The sequence below is a fragment of the Electrophorus electricus genome, chromosome 15 (assembly GCF_041902795.1).
Source record: "Electrophorus electricus isolate QZ-2024a chromosome 15, ASM4190279v1, whole genome shotgun sequence".
Classification (NCBI taxonomy): Eukaryota; Metazoa; Chordata; class Actinopteri; order Gymnotiformes; family Gymnotidae; genus Electrophorus; species Electrophorus electricus.
This window is the reverse complement of record NC_137511.1, coordinates 16,358,695-16,379,484: the sequence shown is the minus strand read 5'-3', so window position 1 is coordinate 16,379,484 and position 20,790 is coordinate 16,358,695. Positions and strand designations below refer to the sequence as shown.

General features: G+C 37.6%; 2 protein-coding genes across 7 annotated transcripts; both read right to left on the bottom strand.

Annotated features, from left to right (window-relative positions):
• Window positions 1-59: 59 nt before the first annotated feature.
• Window positions 60-8,198, bottom strand: tnfrsf13b (TNF receptor superfamily member 13B). Its single transcript, XM_027005083.3, has 4 exons — window positions 7,979-8,198; window positions 5,078-5,194; window positions 4,417-4,671; window positions 60-3,969 (listed from the first exon to the last, which is right to left on the bottom strand). The coding sequence occupies exons 1-4, from the start codon at window positions 8,091-8,093 to the stop codon at window positions 3,716-3,718; spliced, it is 741 nt and encodes a 246-aa protein (XP_026860884.2). The 5' UTR covers window positions 8,094-8,198; the 3' UTR covers window positions 60-3,715.
• Window positions 8,199-11,556: 3,358 nt separating this feature from the next.
• sstr2a (somatostatin receptor 2a) lies at window positions 11,557-18,865 on the bottom strand. Of its 6 annotated transcripts, none has more exons than XR_014117275.1 (4): window positions 18,505-18,865; window positions 15,587-17,101; window positions 15,290-15,352; window positions 11,557-13,427 (listed from the first exon to the last, which is right to left on the bottom strand). XR_014117275.1 is itself a non-coding variant. In XM_027005072.3 (2 exons), exon 2 carries the CDS (start codon window positions 16,990-16,992, stop codon window positions 15,871-15,873), a length of 1,122 nt encoding a protein of 373 aa, XP_026860873.1. In that variant the 5' UTR covers window positions 16,993-17,101; window positions 18,505-18,865; the 3' UTR covers window positions 13,758-15,870. The 6 variants fall into 6 exon arrangements, 1 of the variants encoding a protein (XP_026860873.1); XR_014117276.1 differs by having other exon boundaries at window positions 11,557-13,407; XR_014117273.1 differs by having other exon boundaries at window positions 15,290-17,101.
• Between the last annotated feature and the right edge of the window lie 1,925 nt (window positions 18,866-20,790).

Sequence of the window (20,790 nt, the reverse complement as noted above, 5' to 3'; positions counted from 1 at the left end):
CGTCATCTTCCAACACGCCGGGGATGACGGACGGTGTTGTGCCGCGCGTACCAACATGGCTCGATCTAGTAGTGTTGCTCTAACTAGTGCGTGCGCGAGCGTGCCTGTGTCCGTCCGTGCGCCTGTCTACGTGTGCTCGACGAGTATGTGCGCATGCTTGAGTATGCCGTGTTCCTGTGTGTGGGGTTGCATCATTGTAAGCGTATGTGTTTGTGTGTGCGTGTACTGAATCAGTACTTCAACTTTGGCATGCTGTCTAAACTGGATTCTAAAAGACTTTGGGGGAGGAGTGATATTATTATTTTTATTTTTTTTTTTTAATATATATATATATATATATATATATATATATATATATATATATATATATATATATATATAAATGTTAATCATGTATGTATGTATAGTATGTACGTATGTATCATATGTATGTATGTAAAACAAATCAATGAAAAAATGAGAAAAAACTTCTGCTATGTTTTATTTTAGAATTCTACCATTACTAGTAATGGAAGTCTCACTCTCACTCACATACTGTTCTTGCTGCCTCACTGATTTTCATTTGCATTCTCTCTCTCTCGTTCAGTATGCTTTACTGGGATGACCATATGCAGAAACAGTTTTGCCAAAGCAGTATTACAATAAACAACATGAATGAACCTTTCTAATTAAGGAAATTACAATTTTTCTTTTTATAATGATGACCTTGAAAAGAACGAATTAGTATGACATAATAATTGGAAGAAGTAAAGGCGAGAGGTAAATAAGTGAAAAGAAAGGAAAATAAATGATAAGCATCAAATGATTACATAAATACATAAAGTTAATAGATAAATACATAAACTGGGCAATATAGTGTGTGTTTGGGTGGGCTACTTTTATTGTTATGACAGGTACACATACGCTATATTGCCAAAAGTATTCGCTCGTCTGCCTTCACACGCATATGAACTTGAGGGACATCTCAATCTTAATCCATAGAGTTTAATATGATGTCGGCCCACCTTTTGCAACTATAACAGCTTCCACGCTTATAGGAAGGCTTTCCAAAAGGTTTAGGAGTGTGTTTTGGGAATGTTTGACCATTCTTCCAGAAGCGCATTTGTGAGGTCAGACATTGATGTTGGACGAGAAGGCCTGGCTCGCAGTCTCTGCTCCAATTCATCCCAAAGGTGTTCTATCAAGTTGAGGTCAGGACTCTGTGCAGGCCTGTGAAGTTCTTCCACACCAAACTCACTCATCCATGTCTTTATGGACCTTGCTTTGTGCCCTGGTGCATAGTCAGGTTGGAACAGGAAAGGGCCACAAACTGTTGCCACAAAGTTGGAGCATGAAATCGTCCAAAATCTCTTGGTTCCTCTTACTGGAACTAAGCCCCTGAAAAACAATCGCTCACCATAATCCCCCCTCCACCAAATTTTACACTTGGCACAATGCGGTCAGACAAGTACCATTCTCCTGGCAAACCCAGACTTGTCCATTGGATTGCCAGATGGAGAAGCATGATTCATCACTCCAGAGAACACGTCTCCACTGTACTAGAGTCCAGTGGTGGCGTGCTTTACACAACTGCATCCGACACTTTGCATTGCGCTTAGTGATGTAAGGCTTGGATGCAGCTGCTCAGGCATGGAAACCCATTCCATGAAGCTCTCTATGCACCTGTTCTTGAGCTAATCTGAAGACCACATGAAGTTTGGAGGTCTGGAGTGATTGACTATGCAGAAAGTTGGCGACCTCTGCACACTATGCGCCTCAGCATCCGCTGACCCTGTTCTGTCATTTTACATGGCCTACCACTTTGTGGTTGAGTTGCTGTCATTCACAATAACTTCCACTTTGTTATAATACCACTGACAGTTGACTGTGGAATATTTAGTAGCGAGGAAATTTCACAACTGGATTTGTGCACAGTTGGCATCCTATCACGGTGGAATTCACTGAGCTCCTGAGGGTGACCCGTTTGTAGAAGCAGTCTGCATGCCTCGGTGCTTGGTTTTATACACCTGTGGCCATGGAAGTGATTGGAAAACCTGAATTCAATGATTTGGATGGATGAATGAATACTTTTGGCAATATAGTGTATATCGCCTAGCTAAAACGTTGCATTCTTTTCTCCTAATGAGTGGTTTGTCCGTGTTAGAGACTTAAAGTTGTGGAGTTTCATCTTTGTAAAGTAAATTTTACATATTCAGTTGAATGTTTCACATTCAGTGAGAGTGCAGCTCTGTCTCTATAGTGTCTGTTGCAGAGTCTCTGCTCTCTGGACAGAGATGAGGTCTTATATCGGCCAGTCTGGATGAGTCTGTACTTTGTCAGTGTGGTTCTGTGTTTAATATCAGTCACTGTGAACAGATAGTCTGCTACAGTGTACTGTTGTTTTAGGGCCAGATAGCATTGCATTTTACTTTGTGCTTGTGTTTGTGTTCTAGCGGGTGCTGTAGCTTTGTTTTTGAAATGTTATTATTTGGTTTGGTCTAATTGGTTGTATTTCAGACTGGTCCTGGTGAATAACAATGGTAGTGTTTGTTAATGAACTCAGTGTCAGTACCAGCTGTGTGAGGGGACTCTCTTCTCAGCTCTAGGCATTGCAGGGCTTTGTAGCAGTAGGAATGGGGGTCACTGTTTTTGAAATGTAGCCAGTATTTAATAATTATTTTTTTAATTTTGAGTAATAATGGAAATTGGCCTAATTCAGCCTAATTCAGCATTATTTGTTGTTTTCCTGTGCACATTCAGGATATTTTATATTTAAAATTTTATTGTTTTAGAGTTTATAGTGCATAATTTCAGCTGAGTGTTCCATTGTTCAAAATTGTGATTTGCGAGTGGCCCCCACACTTCACAACCATACAGCAGAATTGGTTCTGTGATAGGCTGGAATATTTTGAATTTGAATTGGTATTTGAATGTACATTTGATGTTTGATTGCATAGAATGCCATGCATGCTTTCTCTCTCAGTTCACTGACTGCTGGTTGAAGTTTCCAGTTGAATTAATCTTCATCCTAATTGATTTCAATTTGTAAAGGTTTTTACTGTTTTGTGTCCCTAATGTGAAGCGTTTTGTTTCCATAACATGGGTATCTATCTATCTATCTATCTATCTATCTATCTATCTATCTATCTATCTATCTATCTATCTATCTATCTATCTATCTATCTATCTATCTATCTATCTATCTATCTATCTATCTATCTATCTCCTTTACTTCCACCTGGTTTGGTGTTTTTTTTCAGTGTCTAATGCCACTGAGTGTGTTTCTGAGACAACTCCATTTTACCAATGAATTGTTTATTCAACCTTGAAACTATTGCATAGAATATTAAAATATATACAGGTTTGCACTAGTGATTATAATTTTCTATAAGAACAGGCCTCTTTGTAAGACCATCCATTTCTCCTGTGGGTACAGTCATATTCATTAGGATATGAAATGAATGTCCATTAGGAAATAAAGGGAAATGCCTGATCCTGGAACAGCAGAGTTAGGGCCCATGTCCCCAGTAGGGCATTAAGTCGGAGAGAGCTGAGGACCTGCTGTTGAGATCACACCTCAGGGGTCGCCACTTCCTTGTAAACATGTTTTTTTAAAGTTCATCCTTTGTTCCATCTTTTATTTTCACATGTATCCTTATTTGTACATGCGTGTGCTCAGACTGCACTTAGCCAAACTCCGCGTGCATTCAACAGGTGCACGTGAATCAGCTGCCCCTCACATGCTTGTCTGTGTCGGTGAGCATATGATCCTCAACGCGTCGCCTCGCTCTTTTACCTCCCCGGTGGCATGGTTGCGGAACAGCCCGTTGACGTGGTGATGCTGATGTTGGGGCTGTGGCATGGCCTGCTGATAGAGCGTGCAGGACGCCTCCATCTGTTCAGCAAAGCAGTGCACACAGGTTTCTGTAGCCCTGGGTCTGTCCGGGACCATGCCAGCCTCCTGGGTTAGGGCCTCGGCCATCAGCCAGTCTGTACCAAGTGGCAAATAATATACATGCATGTATGAAGAGCACATACACTTAAGCACATATTGTAAAAACCCTTTATCATAAGAGAAGATCTGATAAAATTTAAAGGTTTCTTTTAAGTGTGTGTGTGTGTGTGTGTGTGTGTGTGTATATATATATATATATATATATATATATATATATATATATATATGTATATATATATGTGTGTATATATATATATGTGTGTGTGTGTGTGTGTGTGTGTGTGTGTGTGTGTATATATATATATATATATATATATATATATATATATATATATATATATATATATATATATATATATATATATATACATACACCAATCTTTAGTCTAAAGGGATAAGTATAAAAAATTATGTATACTCTTTCCTGGAAAGTGCTCAGCCCTCGGGGGAAATGAGCAAATCCAGAGACCTCAGCAGCGCACCTTTAGACGGCTGCCTGCGTCCGTCTGTTTGGCCGTGCTTCTCTCCACGCTCCCTGTGATCCCTGGCTCTCCGCAGCAGAGCCAGCAGAGCCACCAGCACAGTGCTGAGCAGGATGGCGAAGGCCAGGCCCAGCAGAGCGTACACCAGCACCTCTGTGTAAGGCACGTGACGGGTCACAGTGCTCTTACTAGTGGCCAAAGGCTGCAGCGCAGTCACAGCCACAGGCTTCGTCGTTGTTGCCACCGCCAAGCGAGCTATATCCATGTAAAAAAAAACAAAAAAACGGCGTCAAAACGGCGAAACTTGTTCTAAACAAGGATATGCTTTCCCCACAAACAAGGGGTCTGCATGGCTGTAATGCCAGAATGATTTTTAGAGTTAAAAGAGTTGAGTCAAATTAGATTTGAAACGGATTTTTCCCCATTAAACAAGCTACAAAGCACATTTTCAAACTTGACTACGATGCTACCCCCATATCTCCAATATTTTTTTATATTACTCATGTTTTTTCCCCCCATCAGCTCTGTGCTGAATCATAAATGCCTCCACGTCTGACAACAGGGCATTCTATCGGCTGAGATTGCATGTGACAAACTACTATATTTATCACACAAGGTGTCCTGGTGCATTTTGGATGCAGCCCCTCCCCCACCAACTTACTCGGGCACACTGGCGAGCATTCAAGCGGGTGGTGGCCGCAAAGATCTGAACACTTGAAGCACTTCTTCAGGAGCCTGTCGTAGAACTGGCCTGGCACAGCCTTACAATCGTAGGCCACTGCAGAAACAGCGCAAAGTTGCTATGATGACCGGACGCACAATCGCTTTTCGATTTAATATATCTAACGCAAATGTGCAACTACATGTCTAGACAAAGATCGACACCTTCGGTTACAGATTACAGACATAAGTTAGTCTTGGAATAACTTGTTTTACTAAAAACCAGCATAAGATATATGGACTATAGGTCACACAGTGCTTAGTGTCTATACCCAGCATGACTTGAGGCTTTATTCAAGGACAATATGGAGCACTTGCATTTGGCTATATGGACAGAACTGAACTGGAGTAATGTGGTCTGGCAGTGGGTGAACGAGGACCCCATCCACAGTCCCTCCCAGAGAGAACATACAGTAGTAATGTGTGTTCTTGAAGATAGACAGGCATGTGGAACATCTGGGATTGTTTCCTGATGGCTAAATAATACTTTTATTGGTTGGGTCCATGACATATCTGAATAATTGTGGATAACATTTACTTTACTAAGGAACATTTACTGTCTGTAGAAGCTTGACATATTCTGTTTGGACTTAGTATGTCCTGATTCTTACTGATATACATTATATGGCCAAAAGTATATGGACACCCAACCATTACACCTATATGAGCTTGTTGCACAGCCATTTCCAAAACCTATGACAGCTTCCATTCTCCTGGAAAGGCTTTCTGTAAGATTTTGGAGGGTGTCCGTGGGAATTTGTGCCCATTCAGTCAAAAGAGCATTTGTGAGGTGCCAATTTAATCCTAAAGGTGTTCATTGGGGTCAGAGGCTTTGTGTAGACCACTGTGGTTCCTCCACACCCAGCTCATCAAACCAGGTCTTTCATGTACCTCATTTTGACCCTGGGATACAGTCATGCCAGAACAGGAAAAGGCTTTCCCCAAACTGTTCCCACAAAGTTGGAAAATGTCTTTGTATGTTGTAGCATTACCATTAGACTTCACTGGATCTACAGGGCCTGGCTCAAATCCTGAAAACCAGCCCCAGACTATAATTTCCACTATAATTTCCACCATTACTCTTAGTACTATTCCTGTATGTAGCGTACTACCACCAACCCCAGATGAATCCCTTAGGCTGTTGAATATTGAAGTGTGACTCTTAGTGATCTCAGGCATGTGTGTGGCTGCTTGGTCATAGACACCATCCCATAATGCTCCTAACACACAGTTTACAATGCTGAAGATGCTTCCAGGAGCGGTTTGGAACACTCTAGTAAGTGTTTCAACAGACATGCTATTTTGCATGCCCCTAGCATGGAAAACAGAATTTCCCTTACTTTACTGAAATAAAGAATTTTGAAGTAATATGTAAATATTGTTTTAAAACAAACTGTTCTTTCCCCAAGTCCATACAGTCCACATGGAATCTAAGATGCAAAACAGCCTGTTTTGAAATCGCTGTTTACCTGATGTCATGAGAACAAACTCATTTACACATCTCCACCCAGTCAGCCTACAAGATTTTAATCCTGCCTGCCTACATTGCAGTTCTCAGTCAAATTTCAGCTCTGAGTGTTCTTTGATTAAGGCAAAACACAGGGCAGCCAATGAGAACAGTGCTGCTGTAGCTTGCATTTTCCTTAAAGGTGCATTAACAGAAATAGCATGTTTAATTCCAAGGGATAAAGAGAGGCTGGAAAGTGGTTGTGTAAATATGAACTAGGAATGTTTCTGAAATATAAAGCTACACAAATGTTAAGTGGACATCAGTGAAAAAAAACAAAACAAAATAAAATAAAAACATAGGATATGGACCCTTTACATTTACATTTACTGCATTTAGCAGACACTCATCCAAAGCAGCTTACAAAAGTGCTTTGTCATTTACTCATAGAATCCATCTTAGCCAGTAGAGTAGGTCAGAGTCAAATATACCAATTATTTAGAATACCGTAGAAATACAGGGATCAATGCTGATGCCTAGAAGTACAAAACACATATACGCTCTATCTTAGACAATGATAAGTGCAATAAACAATAAGTACTAGAGTTTGTTAGACAACATCAGTATAATAAATAATACTCTACAATAAGTGCTAGTTTCAGTTAGTCAATATAGGAGCAGGGTCAGTGGTCATTTAAATATTTGACGAATAGATGGGTCTTCAGTTTGCGTTTGAGGATTGCAAGGGACTCTGCTGTCCGGACAGCAAGTGGAAGTTCATTCCACTATCTGGGAGCCAGGACAGAGAATAGTTTTGATGCTTGTCTTGAGGCATGATATTTGAAGTTGAACTTTGCTTGAGGTTTGAAATACTCGAGGTATGGATCGGGCTTTGACCGTTGACCTCATGTATGAACAGACTGGTCCATTTTTGGCTTTGTAGGCAAGGATCAAGGTTTTGAATCTGATGCGTGCAGCTACTGGAAGCCAGTGAAGGGAGTGCAGCAGTGGAGTTACGCATGAATTTTGGAAGACTGAACCCCATTCGTGCTGCTAGGAACTTGGTCACCCAGTTCTGTGAATTTGCATGGTCTACCACATCATAGCTATGCTTAAGCCCTTCTATTTCAGCATAATGGCACAATTGACTCATTTATGGAGAAGGTGGTGTCCTATGACAGTGTCAAGTTTAACGTCACTACCACCAGTCCTACTGCCAATGTTTGTTGATGGAGACTACCTGACTTTGTATTAGACTTTATAGACTTGTTAGCCAGGATGGGGCTGAAACCCTTGAACTCAATAAGTGGGAGAGCTGTTGTCATACTTTTGGCCATATAGTGTAGCTATATATGAACACACAACCCCATCTGTAAGTGTCGCTGAGGAACTCACCACAGAAGTCCAAGCAGCGAAGGTGAGGATCAGTTTTGCCACAGACTATATGACAGGACATGCACTGTCTAACCAGTCCATCCCAGTACTGGCTCCCAGTGCAGCCTCGAGCCATTGCTCCTTACCACTCTCAAAGCTGTACACACACACACACACACACACACACATGCATGCACCGAGAGAGATCATTTACTGCAAAAAAAAAAAAAAAAGTCTCACAATAATGACATTTTATTTTATGCCTCGAAACAGTAACACAAAAGGCGTTTTCTGTGTTAATGTTCAATAAGTGTTTTTTATTATTATTTTTCTCCTTTTTTCTAACTTTTTTCTAACTCTAATGAATTCACACGGACTCTTATTTTAGGTCTTCAGTTGCTTGGAAACTCAACAGCTACTTTTTAATCAGTCTTATACAACTCCTAATGTTCTCATATATTGAATATACTACTAGTTACACAGTACATCCAAAATAGCCTAAAAAAATGTTTCTTCTTTGATTCCTCCACATAGACCTCATCCTGCTTGTACATTGTACATTTGTACATTGCAGCAATTAATAAAAACCTTACTAAAGCATATGTATCTCTTTAAATACCTTTGAAGATAATATATATATATATATATATATATATATATATATATATATATATATATATATATATATAGTTATACAGCTATACAGCTGTGTGCATTATGGACAGAGTTTGTAAAGACTGCACGCTTACCTTAAAAAGACATCAGGAATCTGGTGAGATTGCAAGCCAATGCATTTTGAGCAGCTTGTTCATTTAAATAAAGCCGCACAGTAGCTCTAGGGACTTTACCTTTGCATTTGGCAACTCACGATATAGGTAGGCAGTCTATGATGCCTAACACTGTTAGTTCTTAGTCATTAGTTGAAAGATTAATGTATCTGATTAGTCACTTTGCTGTCATCTTCCTATGCAGAAGGAGGCTGGTAAATCTCTGAACCTTGAGGGCTGTGATTTAAATAATTATAACATCTATTAAACATCAGTGATTAAAAAAATCCTGGACAGGGTTTTGGGTTCCAGATCGAGTACCAAAATACCTCTATGAACTGCTATTTGCATAAACACATAGAAATTAACTGAATCCAACTGTACCTAATTTGTTGCTGTAATATTCAATGCAAAGACAGGAGGGGCCGGTAATTATAGCTACAGTGAAGGGAAAGTTTGTATTGTTTAAGAAAAAAGTTTTCATTATATTAAACTAGTATTCTGCTTCAAAACCAACATCTGGCAATATAGGAAGCACATAGCTTATAGAGTTAAAAGTAGCTAAATGGTTCATTTGTGATTAGATTTATTAATTAATTACTTATGGGCTACATATATGTGTCAGTGATCTCTTGCGCCTCTGATCATTATTTCTAATTTATGGGCTACTGATCATGTAATCTCAGTTTCAAAGTCCCAATGCAGTTATTTCAGAAAATCTAATTATTTTTTTGGTGAGGTACAGATGTAAAGGTTTTGTATTCAAATGTTTGAATGTTTAATATTTCATACCTAGCACTGAAAACTTTGTTCTTTGAACATCTCCACAAAACCTGTAGATAAATGCTGATTTCACTGAAAGTTCACCCTTATAGCTTAATATAGTTGTTTCTTGTGCATCAACAGCAAGAGCGCAGTGGAACAAAATGATACGATTTGTAATAAATTTACTTAGACATGAAACTGAAGTGCACACTAATTTACACATGGTTCCACATCTGCAGCTTGACTGAAGTAGCTATAATGTGTCAGTGGCCCCAAGTTTCAGTCTGTCTACAGAAACCTACTAACACCGAGAATAGAGACAACAGGAAATAGTAAAATCAGCACATGAGAAGATGACTGTGTGCTGACTACAGTCTTCAGGTGAAGGATTTTGGTTACAAGAAGCAGTAAAGCTGAACTGATCAGACAGATGGTTCTCTGCAGCAGGAAGCTCTAGCTAAAAAAAAAAAGATGTACCATCTTCTGAAATGTGTCTTCCCATCTACCATAAACTGCTAATCTGCAACAACCATTATTTTTATTTGATGATAGTCAGGTTCACTTTAATTGATCTCAGGGGTATGTTACCTTTGATTATGATTTGAATGTCATTGTGGGTTTTCTTGTTTGTTTATGTTTTGTTCTGATTTTAAAAAATTTTCCTTAGAATAATCTATTAATCTATTAGCAGGCTGGCTCAGATGTGGCATTTTCACTGACTTATGGACTGACTGCATCCCATTGTTTAAATGTGCATTTACCAGAGTTCTCAGTGCATCTGTTCAACAACTAGCTAAGTATCTAGCTACTACTGCTACTACTACTACTACTACTACCACTACTACTACTACTACTACTATTGTCACTAGTGCTACTACTACTACCACCACTACTATTACACTACTACCACTACTATTACTACTACTATTGTCACTAGTGCTACTACTACTACCACCATTACTACTACACTATTACCAATACTACTACTACTACTATTACTACTACTATTGTCACTAGTGCTACTACTACAACTACTACTACTACTACTACTACTAATAATAATAATAATTATTATTATTAATTCTATTAATTTTATTCTATTATATATAACTTTTAAAACAAAGTTTATGAAATGGCTGTTTCCAAAATGATGCAGTAGAAAAAATTGAAAAAAAACCAACCAAACAAACTAAGAAAAAAACAATAGAACTCAAAATATAAAATATAAAATACAATATAAAACAAAGAACAACAGAAAAATTCATAAGGATAAAAATAAAATAAAATATTAGGAATTGAAGTGAAGAAGTCTAAGAATAAAGTAGAAACTGAACTGGTAGGTTTTGACACTTGCAGGAACATATTTAATAATCAGTTAAATGATAGACAGTGTGGTGAGACCATGGAGATATTTGAAGATTTAAGAAATTCTAGAAAACTATTCTGAATGACACAGGTAGCCAGTTTATCCATCTGAGAATTAGTGATATATGCTCTTGCCGCACTCTCTGCAACCTAGAGACTGACCTTGTTGGTACGCCAGAAAGAAGAGCAATAATGACTTGTTGAAAAATTTCGGTGAAGCTTCAAATTTCAGACAAACAGCAGTGAAGACTGCAATAAAAACCTTGTTGCCTGTGAAGAGTGATTGTTGTGGAGAACTACTTCCTAATCATGAGTGTGTGAGTGAGTAGGTCAATTACATTGCAGTTCCATGAGGTGCTTTTGCATCTAAAAATGACTTCTCAGGACTTCCAAACACATCATTAGCAAGGCAAAAATGTCTGATGTGATTTATCTTGACTTCTGGCTTTACATCACAAAAAAAGCTGCAGTTGCAATAAGGTTATATAGACTTTTATATTCATTGAATATTTAACTTGAATGTGAGTCTCCTCAGTCACAAGATTTGAATGTTCTGCAATCCCTGTGGGATGGGACAGAATGAAGGATTTGCACAATCAATGTGCAGCTAACAAACCTGCAGCAATTAGTCCAAAAAACGTCAAAGGAATCCAAAAAGTAGAGTACACCAAGCATTAGTTCACATTAAGCTTTATTTAATGATATAATAAAAAAGCATTTCATTTTTGCATTGCATTTTTTTTTTGTAATTTTAACAACACTGAAAAATTGAATTACTCGATAACAAGGCCTGCACAAAAGCTGATATTTAAGGTAATACCAATAATAAACACACTTCATCACATAAACAGAATTCACACTTACTGAAAACTTCAAATTATTATATTATATTATATTATATTATATTATATTATATTATATTATATTATATTATAAAACAGAACAGTATAGTATAGTATAGTATAGTATAGTATAGTATAGTATAGTATAGTATGGTTGCTTTTTTGAGGATTGTTGATAAAAGTTCCCCAAACCAGACAACAGAGGGAGACATTTAGCTACAAATAATTTGCACTTCATATTCATGGATTAAACAATCTCCAACAATTTTCCTTTTCTTTTACTTTAACAGTCCAAAATAAAGTTCTGATTTAGTGTGTTTGTATTAATTGTGGTACTGGAAACATAAGAAAATGTAAGTATTTTAAAAACAAAGATGGATATTCTCCCAATCTGAAAATATTTAAAGAGGACAAATATTTTAGTATCTTCATTGCCTTGCTAGCCATGTAATTATTTAACAGTTTAAACTCTCCCCAAAAACAAATTTAATAGGCTTTCTCATTGTTATCGCTCATGGCTCACAGTTGCACACTCTTCCCTCTAAGGAAAACCTTCCTGGGTCACTTCATAGCTGCGGTCAGCTGCTGAACAGCATATCTCTGAGCCTCAGTTCCGTCAGTAAAGCTATATACACAGCATCAAATTCATCTTGTAATTCAGTCCTGTTCTCACATTTCAGATGCTACATCCTGCCCCAACTCTTTGCACAATTCAAATCAGTTTCAATAGTAATGATTCTCATGTAATGAACATGGGGTTGTAAATAAATACCAATGTACAATATGTGTTGCATTTCCACTTTCCCTAATGTGAAGTATTTTTTTGAACTGCCAATGAATTTTCACTGAAAACGTAGCTTAATACTCAAGACTAATACAATAGACTAATAGAGGGCTAGATTTACAACCCCCCTGTGCATTTTTTAAAGTTTAATGTGTACATGGTCTCAGCTGATGAATCATGTAATTAAAGCAGGAATTCTGGTTGATTAATGACACTATTTTTACTTTGCTCTGCTGTTCCAAATGTAATATCACACGTGTAATAATCTATGGACTGCCTTTTTAAATTAAGGGATGACATGAATGCATTATACATCAGTATAGATCTGTAAAAGTATACATCTGTATCAGAATACATCTGTAAAAGTATACATCTATATCACAATACATCTGTATCAGTATACATCTGTAAAAGTATACATATGTATGACAATATATCTGTATCAGTATACATCTGTAAAAGTATACATATGTATCAGAATACATCTGTATCAGTATACATCTGTAAAAGCTGTATACAATATAGCTGCAGGATATGGCGTTTGCAACACAGAAATCAAAGAATAAAGTCTGAACATTTGTTTTAGCCCTTCGCAAATTCAGAAATTCATTAACTCCATACACATTTTTTACTTATCAACATTATATCAGTCATCTTATATTTTCAAGGTGCAAAAATACACATTTCCTAAAGCAATTACATATAAAACAAAACAATGGAATTCAATATTCATTACTCTGAAATAACAAAGTGTCAGACAGTGAGACAGTGTCTTGATTGGCATCCAACTGTGTGCAGGTGAAATGTTTTATAGGATTTCAGAATAAATGCACCTGTGTCTTGGAGCTTCTCTGGTTAGAGAGCACATTTCCAAGAACACACTCCACATCATGAACAGCAAGAAATATTCCAATCCAGGCAAAGTTCCTGAAAAACACTAGTCATGGCTAAACAACAAAGCACAACTAAGTCTATCATTATAAACTGGATAAAACATGGAACAACAAAACTGCCCATCCTTTAAAACTGACAGTTAAGGGGGAAAAAGCCAAAGTATTCTAATCCATGAGGCCAACAGAAACTATTTAGTAACAAGGTCCAAGAAGCCTTTTGTAACCTAAAGAGATTGCAGTCTTCCATGACATAACCAAAGTATGAGTATTTGCTTTTGTTGAAAAGAACTGATATCAGATCAGTTTTCTCCAAAAGCACGTGAGGGAAATACTCTCTTGGGTCTTTATGCTAAGTGCATGGTAGTCTTTGCATCAGGCAATATATATATATATATATATATATATATATATATATATATATATATATATATATATATATATATATATATATATATAGCCTGATTTTTTTAACGATGATTTAAAACAATAAATATCATTTTTCTCATAAATATTACAATATAAAAACAATATTTTTATATTGTAATATTTATGAGATTTCTTTTTATCTCACTTTGTAGTTATAGTTCTGTTTTCTTAAATACATCTTGGCCCCATGTAAAAAACAAAAACAAAATGGTGAATATACATATATATATATATATATATATATATATATATATATATATATATATATATATATATATATATATATATATATATATAAAGTATATAAGTATAAAGTATACTTTTTATATCTACTGCATATATGCACTACTAATAAAGGACCTCTGTCTGAAACATCTTATTTCCTTGATAACCTGCACTTTTTACTGACAGGGCAGTTACGAACAAACCGTGATTTTTTCTCTGTGAAGGTATATAAGACTCTTATTTCTTCTCTGTAATGGTATATAAGACCTGCATTCACTTTAAGGCACTTATCCCACCTTCAGTTTGCACATATTCGTCAGAATTCTTGTATAATAAACTTTAAATACAGAAATGGTTTAGTTCCCTTAATATGATTGCATCTCTAAATGATTACACACCAGGTATGACACAGCCTGTAATGACCCATAATGACATCTAATAGGACTAAAAGCAGAACACCATATTTTAGTAATAAAACTTTCTCTCAGATTTCAATTATAAGAAGAGAGATTGTGTGTGTTCTTTGCCTGTATGTACTGACCATTCCCTCTGTTTCACTCCTTTGGACTAACATGGCTGAGGGAAGGTGGACATCTACAGGAGTAACAGAGCATGTGTTTGGATGGTCTTATACCTGCTATTAGGTAGTTAGGCTTAATATGGCATGATTTGCTAAGTGAAAACAATTTATAAATCATGGAGAGGTTTTTTTCTCGAGGCCATTACTTATCTGTATTACTCTCTTCCACTCTTGTAGTCATTTGTTTGTGTTGGCCACCACTGCCCCGGTAACTATCACAGGGGGCGCCAACACAAATGACTGTGTAGGAGACATTTTAAAGGCAATTTTTATTATCTATTTTTTTTTTACATATTATTTAATGTCGTAACCAGACAGGGCCAGAAATAATTATTACCTATGTTATTTATAGATGGAAGATCAGTTGGAGAAAGCAGAGTAATTATATTTTCCCTAAGGCTGTTACTGCACTGAAGTTATTCAGAGAATGATTTAATTTGCCACTGGACTTCCTGATACATTGGTTTATATTTTAGATTTAGATTAATTCTTAGGTTTGGACTATTTATTTTACAAAGATTAGGGGTCATTTGTGGTTTGTTAGGACTCTTAATCTTGATGGTACTTTGATTTGTCTAATTTGTAATGATTAATGGACACACAAACAAACAATGAAGCATGGATGGCAGAAAAGACTTCTTTTCAGGCAACATTCTGACATTTCAGAGAGCAAATTTCTGTTTACCTTATGAGGACAATGACCTCTTCAACATCAGTGGACATGGATGAAAAGTAATAATTTTTACAGCTGCAGACAAATACACCAAGCAAAAAACTGGTTATGTACAGCAGTCAAATCACATTCTCAGTGGCTTTTTGAACTTTGTGAACTTTAAATCATATTTAAACATCTTGCTTAAATATCTCTTGGAGAAAAGCAAATAGATACTCAAAAAAGCTCCCAACTTAATGTGATAATTTGTCTGAGGCTTATCTTGACTATCTAGGGCAGTCAGGTGTAAGACTGATGAAATCTGCCCACCAAAACGAGAGTAGTCTTCATCAGAGTTAATAAAGGAGGTCATCAAGCATGGGTGGATTTTGGAAATGAAATAATTTCTCCATTACATCATCCAGATTTAAACATATTCTTGTTGCTCATGTATGAGAAGTTCTAAGTAGTTTTTTCCATGCCTTTTATTGGACCTGTCAATTCTCCTCTAACTGGAAAGATGAAGAAATTTAAGAGGATTTCTGCTGTGACCTTCTGTTGGGACATCCCTTAGTCATAAGCACAGATCTGCAGATCAGTGATCTAAACCGTGCCTAGATGCTGGTTTGCAGACCAGCACTGTGAGCGTCCGTGATGATGTCATTGACCATACGTGCCCTGTCCTGGTGGCTATCGCTTCGCTCTATCTCATCCAGGCCACTCACACGCTTGATGCACAGAACATTCTGGAAGCTCTTCTTGAAGTTGTCAGACAGGAATGCATAGAGAAAGGGGTTGGCACAGCTGTTGGCATATCCCAGCACTACAACAAAGTCGAAGGTGCTCTTCAGCACTGGCGTAGCTGTGAGTGAACCAGTCACCGATGCCACGTTGAACATGTAGAAAGGCAGCCAGCAGAGTACGAAAACCACCACCACAATGGACACCATGCGTGTCACCTTACGCTCTGAGCGCTTGCGCTTGCTGGAACCCACCCGCATGCCCGAGGACCTTACCTTGATCACAATGAACAGGTAGCACAAACAAATGACTACCAGCGGCAGAAAGAATCCCACAAAGAACATGTAGAAGATGAAGGCAGTGTAGTAGGTGTTCCTTGGCTCTGGCCACAGAATGGTGCAGGTTCGGGCCTCATTTTTATTGGTGTTCAGACCACTGTAGATCATGATTGGCAAATTGACTAGCAGAGACACACCCCACATGGCCAGGCTGATTGTCTTGGCCACCAGGGGCTTGCGCCACTTGGTGGACTTGATGGGGTGCACCACAGCAAGGTACCGGTCGATGCTCATCACAGTCAGGAAGAAGATGCTGGTGAACTGGTTCAGTGAATCCAAGGTTAGGACAATGCGGCAGATAGCACCACCAAAAGGCCAGTGGAGCAGTGCTAGCTGAATTGCAATGAAGGGGAGACTGAGCATACACAGAACATCGGCCACAGCCAGGTTAAGGATGTAGATGTTGGTGACGGTCTTCATCTTGGCATATCGAAGGATTACATACATAACCAGGGCATTGCCGCAGAGTCCGACAGCGCATACCACAAAGTACATGAAGGTGATGACCACAGAGCTGGTCTGGTCGAAGGAAGGGGTGATGACACGGTCGTCTTCCAGGCCGAAATCAGACTCGTTCCCTGGGATGAAGTTGTTGGAGAAAAGAGTCTCAGGGAGGGAAATGTTAGGGTGAGCAGGGAGTAATGGCCATGCTTCCATTTTGTCTGTGTGCCTGTTCAGAACAGTTTTTTCTTTGTTTTTCTTTCTTTCTTGATTGCTTTCTTCTTCTTTTTTTTATAACACTGGTATCCACACCATCATGTTAGATCTGCATGCAAGGGTGGAGAAAAAACATTAGTGGAAAATAAGGTTGCCTTCTCATGTTAACTTTTATGTTTCTTTAGCTAAAGGTGTGTCAGCAGGAAACTACCACAATGAGCATAATATCTCTACTTAGCCAGTTCTAAAGATGTGGAACACAAATCAGTCAAACCTGGGTTGATAGGATTAGGTTACACCAAGAACAATTGTTCTAGATGGAGATTACATTTTATCCTGACTAGACATTTTTACCAAGAGCAAGAAATTTTTACCAAGTAACTAACTGACAATATATTCAGAAAACAACTCAGCAAATTGCAACTACTAAGCAAATAGTTCAGAATTCAGACAACATAGCTAGTATCATCACAAAATGATGATGAAGAAAATCAATTTTCCATAACTATGCAACCTTTCTATTCTGTTTTCTGATGTAGATTGATACTTTGGACATGCAGGACTTTACCCAGTCTGCCTCATCTTTTAGCCATGCGGTAGTGCTGAAATGTTGGTTTAATTGATTTGCGTTGAGCAAACGCTCGTATTGCCCTCTGAGATGCTTTAGAATGTTTGTAAAAATGTTCAGGAGTAGTGTTTTACATCGATATTACTGATGTCGCTATGCCTTTTTAAAATTTCTGTTACACAGGCACGCTACAAGTAACATTTGTAGTTACAAAATTGGGAAGACGCTCATTGCAGATAATAAAAGCACCGTCTAAAAGAGAGAGACTATACCCTCATATCGTATATCTTGAAGATAATCATTCCAAACTGGTTACAGTCCTGACAGCTGTTGCTGCGTTTCGTGTCAGAACTACCGTGCGCGTAACTCTCCTAGATACAATCTGAGCATCCTGGCAACGTTTGGTTTTACGCTCAGCTGAGACCCCTCAGCTGACACTGATTCCGTGTCGTACTTATATTAGTACGTATATTAGTTTGGGGAGTGATAAATAATATACCTCGTCAAAAGTATCCATTAAGAAATACATAAAATGCGCTTGCGTTTTTGTAACCGTAGGTTATATACTCCTGACATGAGTCCACAGATACGCTTGACTGCACGTTTCATTTGATATTATATCGTTTACTACACGAAGCTTAGAAACATTGGTAATTCATACGTTTTACATTTTAGGGAACCCAACGACACCATCATTGTGTGTCATTAAGTAGGGGTTTTAATATATTTATTGGTATTTTAAATGTATAATTCCTTTACAACTTGCATTATCCAGTACAATCAACAGAAAGAATGAAACTGACCTTTGCGTATTTTGCAAAATTATAGCCTAATGCCTAAGTTTCATTTTGATGAACTGAATTAGATCTAAACTAAATTATTAAAATCTCGTATTAATGTCTTTAAAATTAATTTGGGAGATTGCGGAGAGTAGAAGACTTTACCTTGTGTCATGGAACACCACAAAATCCATCTGAGCTGTGTAACATTTGTAGAATCCCATTCAGCTGACAATTTATTAATTATATAAATGGACAACAAATCCACTGAAAGAGGTCTCGCCGGCTCCTCGTGCACTTTGTTCACCTGCTTTACTTCTCGCTTGTGATTAATCCTGATTGCAGGATTACCGATGGTTTATCACTATTAGATACCTTTTCCTTCATCAAATAGTTAAATATTGCATAAAAAGTTTAGATTGTTCTGGTGAATAGCCAACCAAGTATTTCAGTGATATTTCAAAAGATGAAACTGAATTCCTGGGCTATTGGAAGCGAAGAAACGTTCAGTCTGTACCTCGAGAGTGCCGCGAGCGCACTGCCCCATGAAATATGTACAGTCTAGTGCGCGTTGCAGCGTTCGGTTCCACGTACAGATGGAGCTACCGACTCACCAAGCAACTTCTTTCTCATTTTCAGTGATGACCACTCGCTGCAGTGCGACAGCATCCGAACTGGTGCAGGTTAATAAATTCTCCGTTGCAGAGAAAAACAATATAGGTTACCGTATGTAAATTCCGAATACGGGCTAATTTGAGGTAGCCTGTTTATGCTGTGTGTCCTTGTGACAGCGATAAGGGGGTAATGACAGGGGTCAGAATAATTCGTCAAGTGAATCCCAACAGAGCCCTTGAATCTGGGATTAAAATAAACGCACGCGGGAAGATTAAATCACTAACTCTTGGCACGATTTGCCAACACAGGCCAGTCCTTGGCCATCGATAGATCTATCCGAATTACACGCACGGAGTTACACACGCTAGAACAAGTCGTGGTAACAGAACCAAAATATGCATTTACACATAATTAGTGAAAGCTCGAGTAGGCTGGGGTTAGTAATCATTATTTAAGAACCGTCTTATCTATTGGGAGCGGCAGTGTGGTAGGTTTATTCTAATTTAAACATCCTCAGATGAAAAGGGAAATACGTAGTTTCTTTAAATCTAGTTTAAAAGATGACTCACCAGACCTGTTTAGACCTATCACTGCCAGGTCTGACTGCTGCTTAAAACACCAGAATTTTCTTTAGCCTGACATGCCACGTGTTGATTTAGGTGGTGTTTGCAATGCACTGATATTTCGCATAAAAATAAATATAACATAAAAGAAATAGAATACAACGTTAAATAATGAAATAATTACATTAGCAACCACTGACGTTATTAATATTAAACATTTAACAAAAGTTAAACAACATTTAATAACAATAATACAGTTGAAAACTAGAACTTTAGTAACTTTAAAGCGTATGGAAGCTTACTGTGCCCAAGTAGCCCTGATACTGCATGGATTGGAAATACAATTAAAGTTGTTTCTTTGTCTATGTCTTGTAAACAAAGAAAGACGTAGGCGTAGTTAAAGATGAAAACTGTAAATTACCTACGAATAAATTCATACGTTTGAACCTGCGATTTAGCCTCCAACCGAGGAGCGCATTTATTTAATCTCTATCTACACGGGATGTACACATGATTATTTATTTATTTATTTATTTTAAAGAAACGATTTTTTTAGGTTATTGAATCTGGAGTGAAATTGAGGTAGGCAAGGTTGACATGCTGATTTGGTAGTAGTACTCTTATTTTCCTGTTCGTTAAGGACGCTATGAGTCCCGCTGCTTCTGCATAACTGAGTGTGCTGTACTCGAACCATTAATTACGAAGGTTTTGATTAACAGTCGTAAGTATTGTGTTAATTTAACGAGCCATCTTATCATGTAGTCTTCGTAGTACGTCCTTGATCGTGAAATGCACCCTTGGTTAAACATCAAAATATCAATTTCTATTACTTTTCAATTACTCAGCCTTCACTCTTTCGTTTGTGTTGTTTTTGAACCCCTCTCCCCTCTACTCATTAGATTAGTTCAGCTGAATAGATGTTATGTACAGCATTGCCATAGGCCTATATATACAATATTTGTACTAAAGCAAAGAGACATGGTTAACACCCAGTTCTTTACCTTCAACTGTGGTCAATTAGTCAGCCAGAGCAAAACAGAACCTGAGGGTTTATGGAGTTAAAGGGCAGTGGTTGATAAGCTTGAATAACCTTGAATGACCTTGATGCATAGTAAAGCATAAACATGCAAAACCACTCTAAAGTTGGAGTGTGTATGTTGAAATATACTTGAAGTAGATGTGTCCATATTTGTATATTTAAACTTAGTTATAATTATTTATTATTTACTTTTATGAATGGAAGTATTTTTTTTTCCAACAAAAATGGAAATGT

Bases quoted from the DNA above. Each gene is read 5' to 3' on its own strand.
- tnfrsf13b (XM_027005083.3), bottom strand. From the start codon at position 8,093: ATGGCTCGAGGCTGCACTGGGAGCCAGTACTGGGATGGACTGGTTAGA. The intron at 5,195-7,978 runs GTGAGTTCCTCA...CTGTTTCTGCAG, and splicing joins TCGCTGCTTGGACTTCTGTG to TGGCCTACGATTGTAAGGCT. The intron at 3,970-4,416 runs GTGCGCTGCTGA...CACTTGGTACAG, and splicing joins ACGCAGGCAGCCGTCTAAAG to ACTGGCTGATGGCCGAGGCC.
- sstr2a (XM_027005072.3), bottom strand. From the start codon at position 16,992: ATGGAAGCATGGCCATTACTCCCTGCTCACCCTAACATTTCCCTCCCT.